This window comes from Ips typographus, linkage group LG4, assembly GCF_016097725.1.
Source record: "Ips typographus isolate SLU linkage group LG4, UJ_Ityp_2.0, whole genome shotgun sequence".
Classification (NCBI taxonomy): Eukaryota; Metazoa; Arthropoda; class Insecta; order Coleoptera; family Curculionidae; genus Ips; species Ips typographus.
The window spans coordinates 5,251,611-5,270,992 of record NC_138425.1 but is presented as its reverse complement, the minus strand read 5'-3'; the positions used below and the strand labels follow the sequence as shown (position 1 = coordinate 5,270,992).

At 33.0% G+C, this 19,382-nt stretch overlaps 3 protein-coding genes across 4 annotated transcripts; 2 read left to right on the top strand and 1 right to left on the bottom strand.

Moving 5' to 3' along the window:
* Positions 1-1,167: 1,167 nt before the first annotated feature.
* Positions 1,168-3,683, top strand: LOC145728099 (uncharacterized). Its single transcript, XM_081978096.1, has 5 exons — positions 1,168-1,614; positions 2,077-2,375; positions 2,429-2,579; positions 2,652-2,790; positions 2,848-3,683. Exons 1-5 carry the CDS (start codon positions 1,408-1,410, stop codon positions 3,144-3,146), a joined length of 1,095 nt encoding a protein of 364 aa, XP_081834222.1. The 5' UTR covers positions 1,168-1,407; the 3' UTR covers positions 3,147-3,683.
* A 1,343-nt stretch (positions 3,684-5,026) lies between these two features.
* On the bottom strand, positions 5,027-7,969 carry Ist1 (increased sodium tolerance 1-like protein). Of its 2 annotated transcripts, XM_081977538.1 has the most exons (8): positions 7,590-7,966; positions 7,373-7,535; positions 7,094-7,313; positions 6,878-7,032; positions 6,640-6,747; positions 6,488-6,529; positions 6,372-6,422; positions 5,027-5,384 (listed from the first exon to the last, which is right to left on the bottom strand). In XM_081977538.1, exons 1-8 carry the CDS (start codon positions 7,769-7,771, stop codon positions 5,211-5,213), a joined length of 1,095 nt encoding a protein of 364 aa, XP_081833664.1. In that variant the 5' UTR covers positions 7,772-7,966; the 3' UTR covers positions 5,027-5,210. The 2 variants fall into 2 exon arrangements, with proteins under 2 accessions (XP_081833664.1, XP_081833666.1); XM_081977540.1 differs by lacking the exon at positions 6,488-6,529 and having other exon boundaries at positions 7,590-7,969.
* A 972-nt stretch (positions 7,970-8,941) lies between these two features.
* LOC145728732 (serine/threonine-protein phosphatase PP2A 65 kDa regulatory subunit-like) lies at positions 8,942-18,227 on the top strand. Its single transcript, XM_081979190.1, has 12 exons — positions 8,942-9,094; positions 9,165-9,320; positions 11,869-12,096; positions 12,154-12,303; positions 12,355-12,549; positions 12,618-12,723; positions 12,781-13,022; positions 13,085-13,388; positions 15,956-16,145; positions 16,208-16,391; positions 16,449-16,533; positions 17,799-18,227. The coding sequence occupies exons 2-12, from the start codon at positions 9,237-9,239 to the stop codon at positions 17,807-17,809; spliced, it is 1,779 nt and encodes a 592-aa protein (XP_081835316.1). The 5' UTR covers positions 8,942-9,094; positions 9,165-9,236; the 3' UTR covers positions 17,810-18,227.
* The last annotated feature ends 1,155 nt before the right edge of the window (positions 18,228-19,382 follow it).

Here is a 19,382-nt window from a genome sequence, read left to right as displayed (position 1 = left end):
AAATAAGTTATTTATGCCTTTGATTACGTCCGTATGAATCTACAGAGTCATTAAATAACATAAAATCTAGAGGTTTTATTGAATTTTAATAAATTACTGCAGGATATATTAATACTTTATTTATATTTGAGAAAAAAAGCCAACTTTGGAGGTGTCATAAGATAGTTTTAACAACTAAAAATTTGTACTTATAGCACTTGGAAGTAGAGATTTTTGTGTTAGTTAGAACATTTTTCATTTTTTAACATTGTTATTCTATTTTTTAATTGACTAGAAAAGAGCGAGATCCCCAAGCTTTCATCTACTTGCCCAAAGAATTTATTCCATATTCCTCTTGCTATCAATCAGCAGACAAAAATGGATAGCACAAAAATAAAGAAAAAGTTTGTTTGGAAACAACCCTGATCATTTTACTCTTTCTCAAAATTCAGAAAATTTACTAATTTATGACGAAACTCAAGAGATTCTGTAGGATCTCTATAAATGAGAAAACAAATGTTATAAGTTAAATCTGGCTTTGCTCTTTGAGCCCTGCCATAACCCATCAGCAACCAATTTTCGCTTTTAACGTAAATTTCCACCAAGAAATTAGTTTTTCTTCATCTATTACTAACTACCCACCATTTGCACCTACAAATCCTCTGAAAATAGTACTTGACTTTGACCGTGGTTATTATTTTACGGACTGACCTTTATTGGCATAATGAATTAATAACGTTGAAATCACCATTTAAGTTAGCCAGGTGTTTTTTGCATTGTTAATATAACTATAATTTTACCGTTGCCTAACCTTTGAAAAGTTTAAAAAAATCATATCAGGTTCAACCTCAATTATACTGATGAAGTTTGATCAGTTCAAAATCTTTATCAAAACAAACGTGACTTAATAACGATAGATATAGAAATGTTTGCAAATTGATTCTAAATATTCATTATTCTTTTGGTTTTTGTCACCTTGAAATTATTCATTTTGCGTCAGACCGTAATTTAGGATGTAATAATTGAATAGTCGCTTTTGTCGTACTTGGTACCCACTACAACAATTATTATACTGACCGTCACGAAAAAACTGGTTCAAACATAGTCTTAAACCTAATATAGCACTATTCATATACAAAATATTAAATTACAATTAATCTTAATTCTCGTATCTAAAGCCTGTTCAAGAAAGCAAAAACACTCAGTCAGGCTCCAACTCCTGGCAAGATATACACAACACAAAATGATAAGATAAGTACCTTGTCGTAATCGTCACTAATTACCAATATGCATCCGATCAATTACCGTGCTAATTGTGTTTTGTGCTCTTTCAATTCTCAATTTATTTAAATTGACAATTATAGTGCGGCCGCGTACCCGCGATGTTTTTAAGACTTCAGTAGATGTAGTGCATCGCGACGATACAACATGGAGCAGAAAATGAACAGGTTGATGAATTTTTTAAACAGAACTGGAAGTGTAACTAGTGAAAATTTGGTGAAAATTAGTGAACCCCAAATAGGATTTAAAGTGAGATTTGACGAGCGGCTAGGAATTTTAAATGTTAAAGTTATTGGTGCTAAACAACTTCCTTCTGAATATGGGCCTATGAGCGTTAAAGGATACGTAGTTAAGGTATTTTGGTTTTATCTTTATTTTGCACTGACAATTATATCTAATTATATCACCCTAACGTGTAGATTCCAAAGCATATTTGATACCTGGTATTAGATTTTATCTTTCTTTGATGATGTGTCGTCACTTTAGACACGTTTATCATTTTTTTTTAAATAAGCGTGACTATTGTACTTATAATGCTTTATTAAAGAATCAAATTTATATTGTGGCAATTGAAAGCTTTTCTTTGCAAACAATTCCTGAAGATACATAATTAGGTCATGACAACTTTTATTTGTTGCTTCTAGAATCCAGGGCAATAAACCAAAGTTCTATATACTCAAATTAACTACTTATTCGTTTACATTACATACATACCATTCCTTAAACTGTTTACGTGTACTAAACTTTATAACTTGCAAATAACCATTTAAAGACGGCACCATATGTTAAACTAATGACACAATATTTTCTATTTAGGTCACTGTTTTCCCCAATAAAGAAAAATTTGAAACTAAAACTGTAAAAGACTGCTGGCCAACGATAAATGAAGAGTTCGCCTTTAACTTAAATATTGCTCCAGAAAAGAAAGTCGCTCCCACCCTTAAAGGGAAATTTGTGTCTTTTACCATATACGCATCATTCGATGACTGTGAAGAGGAGAGCAAACCCTCCAAAGCTCAAGCCAAAGGAATAATGAGACGGTTCTTTTCCTTTGATGAAAGTAGCGATTTTTTGCGGAATAACGTTCGTAGAAGCTTTAGCAGGCGAAGTTTCAGGTAATTGCAAACGCAACTACAACTGATTCATAAATTAATATTTTCAAAAACAGAAATTCAGTAAAAGACCGCAGGACTATCGGCGCAGTAACTTATAATTTGGACAGGAAAAATTTCACGCAAACTATTAGAAACGGCGTAATAAGCACTCCAGATGTGTGGAGGAGTATAAAGGAAATTACCAGCGGTATTCAGTCCCAGCCAGTAAGTTGATTTATTATTCAATTTGCATTGCTCAACCTTATTGAAATTTATGACTTTTCTTTTCTATTACAGAGAGAAGGCAAAAAGGGCTGCGTTGAAATGACGTTGCAGTACTCAGTGAGTGAAGATGGTACGAACGATGTGGTCGAAATAACTATTACTAAATTTAGGTGTAGTTTGCAAACTATGCAAGAACATGAAAAAATTGGAGGTACTTGGTATATTTTGGGATGGTATTCAGGGAATTTTACATTTGGTTTTCTTTCAGGCCAATTGTACATCAAAATACAAGCATTCGAAAGCAACGACATTATCCAAAAAAAGAAAAGTGATCGTTTCGATCCTACCATAAGTTTAAAACTCGAAACCAATACTGCTACATTAAGGGCGAATGTGAATAGCTTTATGTTAAATCACGTAAAAATTTTAGTGAGATTATTAAGTAAGAATGTACTAGGCAAGAAAACTTTACTGGGAAAGATTGAAATTGATAAAAATGAACCGTTTTGGAAGGAAATTGTAGCGAAGCCTGGTGAACCCATCACCAAAATGGTTAATTTCGATTGATCATTACTTATTGTAACAGTGATTTTTAAAGATTACGTTCCTGTTTGTGCCAAAACTAATTACACTACATAATAAATCTGTGATAAATTGGTAATTTACGAATGGGAATCATGCTATTATAATTGGAATGTATATTACATTAAAAGACTACAATATGTTGTATTAAATATACAGAGTGATGATTTTCCACTTCTATAAGAAGTATATAGAGAGTTTTTGATCATTTTATTTATTTATACTTACATCTCTAGCCAGTATTTATAGTCACTCCAAGCATAGAAGTTGAAAGTCAATAAATATAATATGTTATACGATGGTTTTTTTGGCGTTTAGATGTTTGGTCAGTTTGGCTACATCTTTTGAACTGTATCTAACTGTTTGTATAAGTAAATAAACCTGGTAACACTTGGTATATGAAAAGATTTTTTTTTTAATCTAATTATGTGTGCTATTTTTTTATTATACCAGTGAGTCGTTTTTGTCCTGCTGGAAGGACTGTTATAATGCACCGCTTATAACAATAAACGTAAATATTTATGTTGTTTTTTTTCTTGACTTACCTAAATTGAACACGACGATGCGGAATACAGGGCACTGTCCTATGGAAAACAGGACAGTGGCCTAAAAATTAGGGAGAGTCGCTGTTCATTACAATATTCAAAAAAGGTTCGCACCTGGAAGGCAACAACTACAAGACGGTTTCTCTTATCTCTCTCGCTAGTAATAAGATCTTCCTCCATATCATACATAACCGTCTTAACCCGGGCCATTTCGTTTCCTGCAGCTCTCAGAGGAACAAGCAGGTTTTGTCCCAGAAAAAGGAACTGAGGAACAAATATTAAATGCCAGGCAACTTATTGGAAAAGCTAGAGAATTTAATATCCCAATGTATCTCTGCTTTGTAGACTATCAAAAAGCATTTGATAAAGTAAACTGGAGCTACCTGTGGACTATAATGGAGGAAATGGAAACGCCAAAACACCTCTGGTTCAACTGGTGTGCAACCTCTATCAGAAAAAGAGCGCGAAAGTCAGAATCGACGGGATTTACTCGGGGAGCTTCAAAACGACTGCAGGAGTTAGAATACCAGTTGGTGGAAGGCGGATTAACAACCTCCGTTACGCCGACGACACACTGATCATACCGTCAACAATACCAGAAATAACGGAAAATATGAGCAGACTGTCAGTTATTAGCGAAAAATATGGCTTAAAAATAAATAAAACTAAAACGAAAATAATGATAGTTGATAGACAAGACAACAATTCTCCACAAATATCAGAAATTGCTATAGGCTATGAATAAGTGGTAAACAATTTCAATTATCTTGGTTCCTTGATTACCAACACTGGGAAATGTGAAAGCGAAATACGGCGTCGCCTGACTATGGTAAGATCAGCGACTACCAAGCTAAATAAAATATGGAAAGACAGATCTATATCACCAAAACAACGAAACTCCGTCTAGTTGATGCTCTTGTCTTCCCCATTGCAACGCAGCGGAAACATGGACTTTAAACAAAGCAGATAAAAACAGAATAGAGGCTTTCGAAATATGGGTTTATAGACGACTCTTAAGAGTATCGTGGACAGAACACCGAACCGTCGTATTCGTATTATAAGAAATTGGTCCACGTCCAATGCTGATGTATCTGCAGTACCTTGGGCATATAGCTAGAAGATTAGGAACTAATCATAGAAGGGAAAGTAGAAGGCAAGAGGCAGATCTCCAACTGCCGGTAAACCAAACAAAACCTGCTGAATCAAATATAAAATGGTGTCACTACATCCTTTGGAGGATAATGGAAAGAGGAGGAGGATGCGGCGGAACACCCTGTCCAAACTATTTTATCTTCATTATACCTTTTTAAAGAAAAATAGTTAAAAAATACAACATTACCTTTATTGTATCAAGCGATTAAACAACGTGATTGATAAAAATATGTTAGACATATGAAATACTATAAAGTACAACAAAAATAGGGTTAAATATCAAACTTAAAAATACATAATAGAGCTTATAGACGAACAATCAAGCTATATAACTTGACATCGCGGAGGTATATTAATACCTTTTTTTGAGCTCATTAAATCTTCTTGTAAGGTCATCAAAATCAACTTCCTCGTCGTTTGCATTGTTAGAACCACTCGGAGGTAAATTTGGCACACTCGGTAAATCATTCAAATCAAAATCATTGTTGAATTTTGTTCTCGGTTGAGGTTTTGGTTTGTCCGTATTCTGAAATGTGTTGCACATTTATAATCAGAACTAAACCAAATGGTTATCAATCAACACTTTCTTAATTAAATAATCTTAATATGCTAGAAACACTTTATTTATTATAAGGATGAGATTGACCTATAGTATAGTGTGTTAATTTGTGTGCATATTGAGACTAAATAGGTAGGTATATTAATTTTGATATACACTGAATTTTGATATATACTTAAAAATCAGGGATTTGTTTTCTGGGGAAACGCTGGGACACGTCAATATTTATTTTTAATTACGATTTTTTTGATGATAAATTAATGTATACAGGGCGACCCAAAAATGAGTTAAAATAACTCAATTAATATTTAGATTAAGTTAGGTTAGGTTAGGTTATACTTGGAATTGGATGCATAATCCAAAAATGAAATAAAAAATAGAGGCTTCTATTTGAAAAATTAAAGTTGACAGTCGTAACTGGTTTTTGGGTCACCCTGTATATATGAATTTATTATCAAAAAAATCGCAATAAAAAATAAATATTGACGTGTCCGAGCGTTTTCCCAGAACGCAAATCCCTGATTTTTAATAAAATTTATGCGCGACTTTACGGACACACTGTATAATGTCCTAAATAAATGATTCCTTATTATTATGTTCAGCTGCCTTCAATATTGTTTTTTTTTTTATTAATTGGTTTAGTTTAAAGTTCTAGTTTTTATGTCTGACAGTTTATCATATTATCGGAAACACTACCTTTCCTTTACATTGATAAATTTAAGATACTGACTAAGGTAGTTGGATTTTTTTGACTCATTATTGCCATTGATTGATTTACTAATACAGGCACTTAGCAACCATTTTTATTGTTGTCTAATACTGACAAATTTTTCTTTGAAGATTCAAATACAAGTGAATTAATAAATAAAATCTTCCCATTCCCACACCTATCTGTTGCTCTTCAAAGATCACAACATGCACACAAAAAATATGTAATCATTCTCAAAATCCTACCTCATTTATGTTATCACTTGATGTGCCACTACTTTCTCCACCAGAACCACCCTATAAATCAGTAAATTGTCACATTACAATTTGATCTATCAAAAGTTTTAATACCAAACACCTACCTTAGAGTTGGGAAACACCATGCTGTAAGTTGGCAAATTATCCTAAAAAAAAAATGCAACAACTAGCTACAAAATGCAAAAAAAAGTAAATGAAGCAAAAAATAAAAGCCCACACCTGGTACACTAACTATAAGAAATTTCACAATACTCACCAAATAATCAGTGTTAGATTCTTTCTTTTCATCACTAAATGGAGGTATGTTATAGTTAAAAGATGGGGGAGGAGCTGAAGGACCACCAGCTTTCTCAGGGCCAATATTCTACAGGAAAACAAATTAGGATTACAGTCTAAGTTCTAGATTACATCAAAGTAAATAATCATGAGAAAATTAAATAATCCACAAAAATATTTAATCTTCTTGTCACTGAAAACTACCTAATATAACTTACAGGATAAGAAAATGCTGGAGGATCCAATAATGGAGGAATAGTGGGAGCTTGTGGGAATCCAACAAAGCCAGGTGGTTGTGGCATACCACCATTAGGACCTCCACCCAAATTATTTTTGTTGTCAGCAGATAGATCAATCAGTAATGCATCATTTCCTATACAAGTGAAAGCATTAGAAACAACATTATTAATTACAAAAAAATAATAGTTAATAACCTTTTTCCATAGCCATAACTTGTGGATCTGGCTCATAGGGTATATTGAACACACTGGCAATCTCTATAACATATTTTTCAACAAGAATTTTTGGAGGGCTCTGTATGGAAAGTTTGTGCTTGAGTTTTGGGCTTATAGTGTCTACTGACTCTATTCGGCATGCTTCTGCATATTGCTGTCCATATTTTGCAGTTAGAAGATCAGCAATTACTTTTATTTCCTGTAGTACACATTGAAAATTGCTAACAGGTAGTCAAATATGTTAATTGAAACAAATACCTGAATGTCTGATTGTAGTCTTGGAGCTACCCAAATGATACTGGAAACTGCTTCTGCAATGCCTTCATCCAGTTCTTTTAGATTTTGTATCAGACCAAATCGAGCTACCAATAAATCACAGTACATTTCTACTATTTCAAGTGCCTCAACCAGGTAATCCTCTCTGTAACATTCACTTTGTAAGCACATATTCATTTAAGTTAATGTTGAACCTTACCTAATAATATACTCTACTCTAATTTTGGCTCTTTCAATCTTTCCTGCACTGATGTAGTCTGCAATTTCTCTTCTAGACTTCTCAGTGAGTTCAGACTTCTTTTTCTCCAACAACTTTAGGCGAGTTATGGCAAGCCTTAAGTTGGTTTTCAATTTAGTGTAATTAGGACTGCTGGAAAACATTATTTTCTCTACTTTAATCTGTTAAAAGGCACTGAAAATCTTTAAACTACACCAAACTTAATACAAAACAATCAATTATTTAAAAAATATGACTCATTCAAGTTTACAATGACGTTATTCCTTCAATATCAGTTCTCCAAAACATTTAATTGTTTAGATTAGAAAGGGATGGGAAGGAACATGTTGACATTAATCATCTGATTATTCTGATTTTCAAACATTGGTTCAAAAGCAATGAATAAAAAAAATATAGCAGGAAGGAGCAGTAGCAATCAAAGAGGGGGACAAAAATGGAGGACAGTATGGCGGCCGTAAACTGTCAGAAAATCAGTGACGATAATCAATCTGCTGTTGCCCACTATTCACAAATCAACTCGTCAATAATAATTCAACTAATTTAAGTTTGCAAAAATTAACCTTTAACGGACCGAAAAGCAAAACAAACAAAAACAACAAATCGTTGCGGTTTTTAGCTAACTTCACATACCACCAAATATAAACAAAACTGTTTTACGATTAACTTCAGTTTCATTCAATTGCGCAGTAAGCGAATGTGGGGGGACAAAGATGGCGACTTCCGTCTCGGTCGCTTAATGCACAAACGGGGTATTTGCTACCTCCTGATTCTTTTTGCTCGAAGGTTTTTAAAGTTGGCACATCTAGTTTGACAGTGCATCACATGACTGATTTACTTGCAAGCATACTGTGTACCATGTGACAGACTTTAAAACTTTTTAAGTCTCTGGTCTTGTTAAAATTAAAACGAATGAGTTTACGGTACTAGCGTCCCCACTTCAGGAACAAATGGAACCACAAGATGCAAGGATTGTAAACAGTACAGGAGTGCTTAATCCCATAAGCGCAATCTTGCCGGTATCGGCTCGGGCCGGTGACGATTTTTACGTCACCATGGGGTCGGAGTAAACCGAAATCACAGGCACCCTTGACAATCTCGTACATAGCGTCTCGGGCGAATATTTAGCGTATTGTGCGCCCGAAGGCCCACTGTGACGTCAGAATTCATTCGCCGCCGGGAAACAAAATCGGCCGATCGAGCAATCCTGTACTGTTTACCGTCCTTGCACAAGATGTGCATTTACATGTGCATAGATAAAATAAGAGATTCACAATAACACAAATGGCAACACTGGTGAGTGGCTACAAAATACAGCTGTTGGTTTACCTGATAAATCTGTCAATTAAACGTCGATAATGTCAATTGTTGATTAGTATAATGACGGGTGGCGCCCCCGGTGCATAATGCCGGAAATCGCAAAACAAGGCCCGTTGCTTGGAATTTTCTGCAACGTTTATTTAAAATTTGTGAGTAAAATCGGTGTATTTCAGCTATCGAAACTGTAATCTGTTATCGGTGTGGTCACGATCTTATTAGGTGTGTAACGGAGTTTAAATAAAGCAAGTAAAGACGACGATATCGACGTTTTCTACTGGACTAGACTCTACAATGGCAGCCAGCGACTCGGCGGGTGACGATTCCTTGTATCCCATCGCGGTACTCATAGATGAACTCAAAAATGAGGATGTTCAGGTAAATCATTAGCTTACGATCAATTTTTTACTAAAAATAAAACTTGTAAACTATTTTTATTCTGTCAAGTATAGGGGTCAGCTAATTTCACTAACCCAACCTAAATCTAGAGGACAATGTGATACACTTTTTGTATAAATTCTTAATCATCGTTTTTCTAGTTAATTAACGTTTAATAAGATAACTAAGCTAATTACAGTGTTCATAATGATCCCCAGTTATTTTTTCTACATTGCAAAACAGTAACCTTTGCATTTTGGTTTTTGGTATAAACTAACCACCAAAAAATACCCACAGCCATTTAAAATGCTAATTGAAAATATATAAAGTTACCTTAATTTTACATTAATGGTGAATTTAACTGAAATGAGTAGGTACCTACCTCTTTTTCATTCACATAAAATCAATGTGATGTAAAAAAAAATTATTCTTCAACTCAAATCAAATTATCACACACATCAAGTTTTTTTCTTGACAAGTGCATGGAATAAAAAAGTATATTTAATTCAAAAATAGAGATAAAAAAAGCTGAAAGTAGTTTAAATTAAACTTCCACAAAATTTACTTTCACTAATTTCACATAAAATTATTAATGTCACTTTTAATTAATTTCTTCAGAATGCAAAACACACTTCTGAGTATTGAGGTGGTTCATGTCCAACTTCAATTGGTCACCATTTTGTTGAGTAGCTTCTAGCAGCCTTAGCACTATGGTTTTCTATTTTTTTATATATTTTGTTGTATGTATATGGTTTCTCAAGACTTATTTTTTAAAGCACTGGTAAGTTAGCAGATAAGTCTTAACACACAATGTATCCAACATCAAAAATAAATTGAGTGTTTCTTGTCAATGTATTTTCTGAATATTGTGTCCACCAATGTTTCCACTTAATGGTAAGCTTTACTGTAATTTCATAGATGATAAGCCCTAAACTAATATAAAAAAACAGGGTTAATATTTTATGATCACAGCTCTGTTTAGTCTAAGTTAGCGTTTTTTAATATATGGTAAAATCTATCTTGAAATAGCAACTGCTTGTAAAGTTGTGTCTTACTTCAAGGCTTGTGTAAAGGTTGTAGAATTTATCACATTTTTAGTGATGTAGCAATAACTTTTTTTTCATGGAAAACATTGCTACAATAACACCACTACAAAATAGTGTATTTTTTAGTTCTATAATATTTATCAAGTAATTGAGCAAATAATAATGTGAACAAGTGTTTTCAATTTAATTAATGCTTGAACTATAGTCACTTCAGTCAACATCTTGAGATATTATTAGGATTCAGGAGCTTCAGAAAATTAGTTTAGCATTTAATTTAATAACAATGATATTATTTTTTTAAGAACTATTGTGGTACACTTGTTAATGATAATTCTGTTGTTATTGAATTATTGACTAAAATATAACCACTTTGGTTATTTCTCACAGGTTAATAACTTTATTGACAATTGTGACAATATTGCAAGATCTAAATAATCTATCTATCTTAACTTAATAATAATATGACTAGTTGTTCAAGTTTAAGTACAATTGCTTCTGTAATAAAATGGAAGAAACTGTCACCAGTATGTATAGTTTTAATCATCTTATGCACCCAAGGTATTTAAGCAGGTTTAAGTTAAATGTTACTTTGACTGTGACAGATCATATAAAAAAATGTCACAGTCAAAGTAGCATTTAATCTAAACCTGCTTAAATAACTTTGGTGTATATGATGACAAGGTATTTTAAAAGAAACACAAATTAACAGTAAATAATCCTCCTAATTTTTAGGAATAATTAAAAATATTTACATCCATATATGCTGGAGGAGTGAAACTATTTTCTGGTTCTACAAATTAGTTTGTTTTATGTTTATTGAAAAGTAATAGTTGAACAACTGAGAAAAAATACAGAGTAATCTCTTTACCATTGGGCTACTATTCTTTAGTAGTCCTACCTTCATATTATTTTCAATAAAGGTAAAAACAATGTTGATCAAAGTAAGAATGCTATTAAAAATGTATTTTATTAATTATTGTATTGTTTCTTGATGAAGATATTATAAGGCCATTTAATCCTACAACATAAAATATTGACAAAATGATATTGCTTATGTATGCAATGATAAATAATTGTTTGTGGTGACATATTTGGCAACATTGTTTCTGATCAACTTCTCTGGTTTTCTCTTGGAAATATCATTAGGGATTGTGTCCAAAACAGACTTATTTACGTTCAGAAAAGAATAAACTATACTCTACCACACCTTTAAGACTCATATTAATTACAATAAAAATTAAAAGTATGTTAGTAATAATTAATAACCTTCTCTCTGAATAACTGAATGCTGAGTGCAAAACCAAAACTTAACACATAATTCTAAAAAGATGGTGTAAGTGTTTTGGGTTAGGTGGCGCACAATGCTATCTAAAAAAGGTCAAAATTGAAAAAAATATTATTTCCAATTTATTTTTATTATACATTTTCATATTTGTGTATCTTTCTACTACATAATCTCTGTTTTAACTTATCACAATTGTAAAAAAAGCTTTTTTTTTTAGCTCCGACTTAATTCAATCAAAAAGCTCTCCACCATTGCATTGGCTCTTGGAGTTGAAAGAACACGATCCGAATTGATCCCTTTCTTGACTGAAACTATATATGATGAGGACGAGGTTCTTTTGGCTCTGGCAGAGCAACTGGGTCAGTTTATTCCTTTGGTTGGAGGCCCTGAGTACGCTCATTGTTTGTTGCCTCCCCTTGAGAGTTTGGCTACTGTAGAGGAGACAGTATGTGGTCATTTTGAGCCTTTTTAAGAACCATTAGTAAATGCGCGTAATTTGCAGGTAGTACGCGACAAAGCAGTGGAATCGCTGAGAATTTTGGCACAACAACACAGCCCTGCTGATTTGGAGACGCATTTTGTGCCATTAGTTCAGAGATTGAGTTCAGGAGACTGGTTTACATCCCGTACATCCGGATGTGGTTTATTTTCAGTAATGTTTTGATTATTGTTTTTAGGTGAAATTTTAATTTTGATATTTCAGGTATCTTATCCAAGAGTGTCTGCGGCTATGAAAGCCGATTTGAGGTCTCATTTCAAAGCTTTGTGTCAAGATGACACTCCGATGGTGCGCCGTGCTGCGGCCACTAAATTGGGAGAATTAGCCCAAGTTGTGGAATTGGAATACTTAAAATCTGATTTGATTCCAATGTTTGTTAATTTAGCTCAGGACGAGCAGGTATTTGTTATTTTATTGTTGAGATTGAAACAATTTTTGTTTGTATGCAATTTTGGGGCTTTTTACAGGACTCTGTGCGGCTTTTAGCGGTGGAAGCATGTGTAAGCATTGCAACTCTATTGCCTCAAGAAGATGTTGAGCAACTTGTAATGCCTACTTTAAGACAATGTACAGGTATTTACCTATAATGCACATTTTAATTCTGAAATTTAAGTTTAATGTTTTTAAAAGGGGATACATCATGGAGAGTAAGATACATGGTGGCTGACAAATTTACAGAACTACAGAAAGCAGTAGGACCAGAAATCACAAGAACCGATCTGGTCCCTGCTTTCCAAAGTTTACTCAAAGATACTGAGGCAGAGGTTAGAGCCGCTGCCGCTAATAAAGTCAAAGATTTCTGTCAAAATTTGGATAAGACACATCAAGAAAATATTATAATGACAAACATCCTACCTTGCGTAAAAGAACTGGTTAGTAATTACTTTAAAATGCTAATAAAAATTCCTGTAAATCATGTAAATTTTTTTAAAAGGTTGCTGATCCAAATCAACACGTTAAATCGGCCTTGGCTTCCGTGATTATGGGTCTCAGTCCGATTCTAGGTCGTCAGAATACCATAGAGCATTTACTTCCTTTGTTCTTAACTCAGTTGAAAGATGAATGTCCAGAAGTGAGACTGAACATAATTTCAAACTTGGACTGCGTGAACGAGGTGATTGGCATTCAACAATTGTCACAGTCTCTCTTACCCGCCATTGTGGAACTAGCTGAAGATTCAAAATGGAGAGTGCGATCGGCTATTATCGAGTATATGCCTTTGTTAGCTGGACAACTGGGTAAGTTTTGTGTATAGTGTTCAACTAAGTATTAAAGTGGTTTTACTTTCATATTAATTTATTAAAACTAGACAATTGAACTGCCGCGATCTAAAGAGTTCTGAAAATTTAATATTATACTGTGTGTTCCATTTATAATAGGTTGGTATAATCAAAGGTGTTGCCATCTTCAAAATGTTTGACAAGTATAGGAAAAAACATTGATCAGTTAAGTGTGGTTCAGCCTGCGACAATGCAGGTAAAAAAAATGGTAGTTCAAAGCACGCTTAACTTAAGCTTGGCTTAAAGTACGACGGTGCAAATAATAGTAAATAAAAAATTCAAAATTTTTCAATGTACGGTCGTTTTAAATTTGAATAAATGGCTGACATGCGATGTTGACACATTAACATAGAAAACTGTTTTTGAAAATAGTACATTATCGTCGAAGTCACGATTTAACCGGAATTACAAGTTTGGCTTAAATATTAGTGAATTAGCCAGTTTTACCTCCCTTTTATGTCTTAGTTTTCCCGCCCATACCAACAGGTTACTGGACATTTCTATAACATAAAAGTGTATGCAACTGTTTTTTTTTTGGTTTTTTCTTCCACCGTACAAGGTGTCCCAAGTTATGCAATAAGATTTAAAAAACTTGGTTAGACATGTAGCTACCAGAAAAAATTCATTGCTAAGAGGCGTTATGCTACCACTAAATTAAAAAATGTGCAATAACTTTCAATAAAAAGGCATAGCAAACTTCTAAACATTAACAAACTTGAACAACCTTATTATTTTACGTTTTTTATGTTTCTTCAAATAAAGTTAAGTGAGTGCTCCAAAGTTTGTTTTGCGGCATTTGCGAAGCTACTGAGTCCTTTAGACAAAAGTCATATTTCCTCTATAAAGTTCCTTTTCATTTTTCCCAAAATCGTCCTTTTTCAACTTACTTTTAATATTATTAAAAAAGGTTTTTTGACTGCTGTGAACCTAACACTTTTGATGTTCTTTCTAATTGAAGTTTTATAGTGGCCATACTTGCTTACCCAACTCATTTCTTAACATTTTCTAGTTAAATTTTCGAGTTTATAGTAGCAATGTAGTAACTTATTGACGCAGCCACGCCACTGTTGTAAACTCAAATCGAGGAACAGTACAGCGGCTCTTAACAAAACCAATATAAACCGAGTAATTGATCTAAACAGATTTAATGACTTATCTTGCTGAACAAATACTGTTTTTGAGCAATAATGTGAAGTAGTTGATTTCTATCTGTAATGCAATCATTGTCATGCAACTAACTGATGTTTTTGTATTGACTTTTCTAAGTACCGCCGTGTTGTTTGTGAATTTGGAGTTACAATAAAGGTGAAAACATTAAGACAGAAAATGCTTGAGAACGTTTCAAAATACGTAAAGTAGTTATTGTTAGTATAATGTTCTTTGAACTGAGGCAAATATAAGTCTTATTTGGTCAAACTGTAAGGTTTTCGGTCCTCAACAAGTCTTGTAGCTTTTACCAGACTAGACTGTCAAATTATTTACGAAATGGTTAAAATATTTCCGTGGGCGCGGCAAATTCTAACTTCTTTAAAGGAAACAGTTATTTTTTACCCAAAACGGTCACTTTCGCATGTGATCTAATAAAACTTATCCGTTGCTTCACCGTTTCATATTTTAGCACAATGAAGAATACGACCCTTTCCAGTCCTCTTTGTTTAAGCTTATCCCAGATAGCCCATTTGGACGGCTGTGGGAAACCGAATTGTGGACTATAAAATCAAGCTACGATTCAAACCAAACTCTCTCAAACCCCTAACAAACCCCAAATCCTTCACTTTGAAAGGTACTCTTGTTATTTTCAACACATCCATAATCTCACTCTCTAAATCAAGCTCTCAAACCCGTAACAAGTAACGCTGTCCCAATAAGACGGTCAACCAAAACAAACCCCAAATCCTTCACTTTGAAGGAACTCTTGCTATAAGGCAACTTATCTCTGATCCTGCTAAGGTTCTAGCACTTTACTCAGCCACCCTACTCTATATTATAGTTTACCTTACCTATTGCTCGAATCAAGCATCACTACGTGTAATTAAAGTGAAATATACGTGATACAATTGACAATAAGTGTCATAATTTCAAACTCCAGCACCTCGCAAATCCCTCAACCCAATTGGAGGGTCCCTAGTTTGAGTGTATAAAAAATGATTGTTAAGGCAATTTGAACCTGATCAATACAGTTAGAACAACAGTGAATCTATGATGCTTTTCTTAAGCTCTCTTTAAAATGCCACAAAAATGTTTTAATCGTAAGTGTTTACGATTGGCCGATTTTGAACTATTCAAATTCTTTGAAAACAAGTTTTCAGGCTTCAGTAGATCTTATTATACCTTTTCATTTAAAATTTCAAAGTTATTAGACATTTGTCATTTTAGTAGTAACAAAATGGAGCTAAAAATAAAAATTACAGCAATTTCACATGATCACAAAGATTTTTTCCAAACTGTGAAACTAAGTGGTGTTTTTTATTCTCTAGATAGCCACTATAACTTCAATTTGAAATAATATTGTCATAATTTTCCAGGAAGGGAATTCTTTGATGAAAAACTTAACGCTTTATGCATGACGTGGCTAATGGATCATGTATTCGCCATTCGTGAAGCCGCCACTCTGAATCTCCGTAAATTAGTTGACCAGTTTGGAGCTGAGTGGGCTGAAAGCACTATCATACCCAACATTCTCGCTATGTCCAGAGATCAAAATTATTTATATAGGTACGCTTCAACTTCAATAAATTTTTGGTTATCATGATATAAAAAAAACTAAACATTTACAGAATGACATGCTTGTTTTGCATCAATGTTCTGGCAGAGGCTTGTGGTGGTGACATAACGACGAGATTATTACTACCCACAGTTTTAAGTATGGCAAATGACAAAATAGCTAACGTGCGATTTAACGTGGCAAAAACATTGCATAAAATTGCTCCCCAGCTTGATCAAACAGTTATTCAACCACAGGTAAGTTACCCCGTCAAAAAAACCGCTCCAAGCCTAAAAATTTTTTTTTTACACCAGGTCAAACCAGTATTAGACAAATTGATTCAAGACAGTGATGTAGACGTCAAATATTCGGCTTCAGAGGCAATTTCGGGCATAGCCGGTAAGTGTTAAGCCTATCTACTGGACAAGTCTTTTCTGTTAATAATTTGTGTTTTACTTTCGGATGAACCCTGTAACTGTCCTACTTAATGTGAAATTAAAATGTTTTTGTAAGTAATTAGCAGATTTTGTTTCTCGATTTTTATTACGTTGGCGCTTGATGTGATTTGAGCTGTTAAGCAAATTTGCAAAAAAAGGGATGTCTCCAAATTTGTCTCAAATATTCATGATTTTTTAGTAATAAGTATTTTTAATGTACAAGTCGATTAGGTTTGAAATCGGCACTGTTTGCTATATTAACCTGTTTTTGTTTGCAATTAGTGTATGCTAATAATAGATTTTTTTATGAAAATGTCATAAATGATTCTAAGTGGTAAATTCGGAGAAACCCGCTATGAGTATAGTTTTTATTGACCTAGTACAAAATTAAATAAACTGTCTAAATTTATGTGATTATTTTAATGGCACTCCCAGTTTACTACTGTTTGTAATTTTGTTTTAAAGGGTTGGTTAAAGTTTATCAGAACTGTATTTAGAAATTCTGATCTGAAGTATTGACTTGGCAATTTGGTTTTCTTTTCTTATTATAGGGTTTTAAAATAAATTTTCATACCTGTAAATTGACATTTATAGCCGATTGTCGTAAACTGTCTTAAATTGTGTTTATAAGTAGAGTCCGGATTAAAAAGCACTAAAATCGTGAAAAAAAAGCGCTTAAAAATTAAAACTATTTTTCTCAAAAAAGCATAAAAATTGTAAAAAATCTTTAAAAAAAGAACAAAACTTTTTCAGAGATGTATTTTTTTACCTTTTTTGAGTCAAGGAAGGTTTTAGACTGTTTTGAAAACTTTCAAATTTTCTTCTGACCATTGGGCTAGCCTGATTTGTCTTCATTTGATCTTTTCTCATTCTCAAGCATTCATCTTCTAATATCTTAATTAATTCTCTTTTCAGGAAATGTATATTTTTTTAACGCTTTTTTGATCTGTTATACCGAAAACAGAAGTTTGCGTTTGATTTTCTTTTTAAAAAACTGAAGTTGTCAAGAACCAGAGGGAATTAATTGTTCTTTTTTGAACTGTAGTTGGTCCTTTCTTAGTGGCTCACTTGTAAATAATGCGGATAATTTATTTCCGTTAATTCACTCTAAAAACTAGCATCTCCATCAATTTTAATTCTCTCAGAATATTTCAGACATGTTTGGAAACACCCTTTTAATAATATGAAACGGAGGACGGTAGAAATACTAATAAAATTTCTTTTTAGCTTTGGGTTGAGAAAAAATTGGAATCGCTTAAGGCGTTTATGTAAGTAAAGAAGAGTAAATGAGCCGAACACTATTCCCTAATACTATTAATCTCATAGAATTGTTTACGACGCCATCTTATTATTTATGCGAAATGAAACGTCAGTGTGTTAAAAGATGACTAGATGATCCGTAGCGCTAAAACTGTTTTGTTGAAATTTTTTCTTCTCTAGTTCTCGTTTTTCGTTTCTCTTTTTTTAAATAAGTTAATCAGTGGTATAAACAAATCTGTTTTAATTCTCGAATTTAATAATTTTTTTTATGATTTGGTGAAAGAATATGCAGGCATTTATTTTAAATTATATTATTTTACTTACTATGTTCACTACTTGTAAATAATTAACTGTAACGTTTTAATAGTGAAATAAATTTTATTATCACGAATTAAATACTTCAGTAATTTTATTCTTTAATTTTATGAACGTTTTCTAGAGTTGAAAGCAAATTTCGATATTTCTTTCATTTGAAATGTTTTACGATTAAATTAAGTGCAAGTTTGAGACCCAAAAAGTTTGAAACCTTCTAATTAATTATGTTTGTATACAAGTATGGAAATTTCAAAATTACATTCAATGATAAGGAGAGAGAACCATGGGAAATCGATGCTTGCAATAAAGATGGAAAAAAGTGAAAAGTGGTCATGTGGCCAACTGTCAGATGACGTAACTTTGATAGGCTGACACATTTCACTTTCAACGTTGTTTCCATCTTTGTCGAGAGCATTGATTTTCAATGGTTCTTTCTACTTAATAATGAGTGGTGTATAATTTTTATATTTGTAAATGGACAATGTTTATTACAGGATGGTACAATTGCATTGTACTGCTATGGCTATCCTCTAAACTGTAATAGTTACAAGTTTGGTTTAATTAGACAATCAAATTTGGTGACAAATCAAAATTTGCTGGTAAAAATTCACTAATAAGAAGTTTAGTAGCAGTTTTGTGCAGCAATAAACCAGACAAAGTGTTTTGATAATTAGACTGAAAACTATAAAAATAATTTTTCAAAAATATGCTTACCTTCATAAGATCGTGTTTTGTATCGTTTGATCGATAGAGGGCGTCAAAATTGAAAATAGGTATTTGTAGACAGTTTTTTGCAGCATGGTTAAAACTATTGAAGGGTGACATTTTGTTAAATTTAGTAGTTTTATGGCAAAAAGAAAAAAGTTGTAAAATTCTAAAGGTAACCCAAGTCCTGACCCAAGTTTGGTATCTTAGAAAATAAAAAATGTTGCCCTTTGACTTTCGAGAAAAAATTACATTTTGACAACACCAAAATTTGCCTAAGTAAGCTAAATTGCACAAATTTAAACTTTTTTACATTATAAAGATTTTTTATTTGATCCTTAGTAACATTGTTATTTGAAGAATTGCGTCCAAAGGGCATTGACAGATAGTCTAGACTTTCTCAAAAATATTTCCTTTTGAGGTTGTAGTTTTCACGGTTTGGCTGCTAGAGAACGCTGAAGTCGGTTTACTGACTGAAGAAACGTCGATTTTTTGCACCATGTTTCCGAAACCGAACAAAATTTGGCTACA

Coding starts and splice junctions, on each gene's coding strand:
- LOC145728099 (XM_081978096.1), top strand. CDS start 1,408: ATGGAGCAGAAAATGAACAGGTTGATGAATTTTTTAAACAGAACTGGA. Junction 2,376..2,428: donor TTTAGCAGGCGAAGTTTCAG/GTAATTGCAAAC, acceptor TTTCAAAAACAG/AAATTCAGTAAAAGACCGCA. Junction 2,580..2,651: donor GCGGTATTCAGTCCCAGCCA/GTAAGTTGATTT, acceptor TTTCTATTACAG/AGAGAAGGCAAAAAGGGCTG.
- Ist1 (XM_081977538.1), bottom strand. CDS start 7,771: ATGTTTTCCAGCAGTCCTAATTACACTAAATTGAAAACCAACTTAAGG. Junction 7,314..7,372: donor GACTACAATCAGACATTCAG/GTATTTGTTTCA, acceptor TGTGTACTACAG/GAAATAAAAGTAATTGCTGA. Junction 6,423..6,487: donor TGGTGTTTCCCAACTCTAAG/GTAGGTGTTTGG, acceptor ACTGATTTATAG/GGTGGTTCTGGTGGAGAAAG.
- LOC145728732 (XM_081979190.1), top strand. CDS start 9,237: ATGGCAGCCAGCGACTCGGCGGGTGACGATTCCTTGTATCCCATCGCG. Junction 12,304..12,354: donor CCGGATGTGGTTTATTTTCA/GTAATGTTTTGA, acceptor TTGATATTTCAG/GTATCTTATCCAAGAGTGTC. Junction 16,146..16,207: donor GATCAAAATTATTTATATAG/GTACGCTTCAAC, acceptor AAACATTTACAG/AATGACATGCTTGTTTTGCA.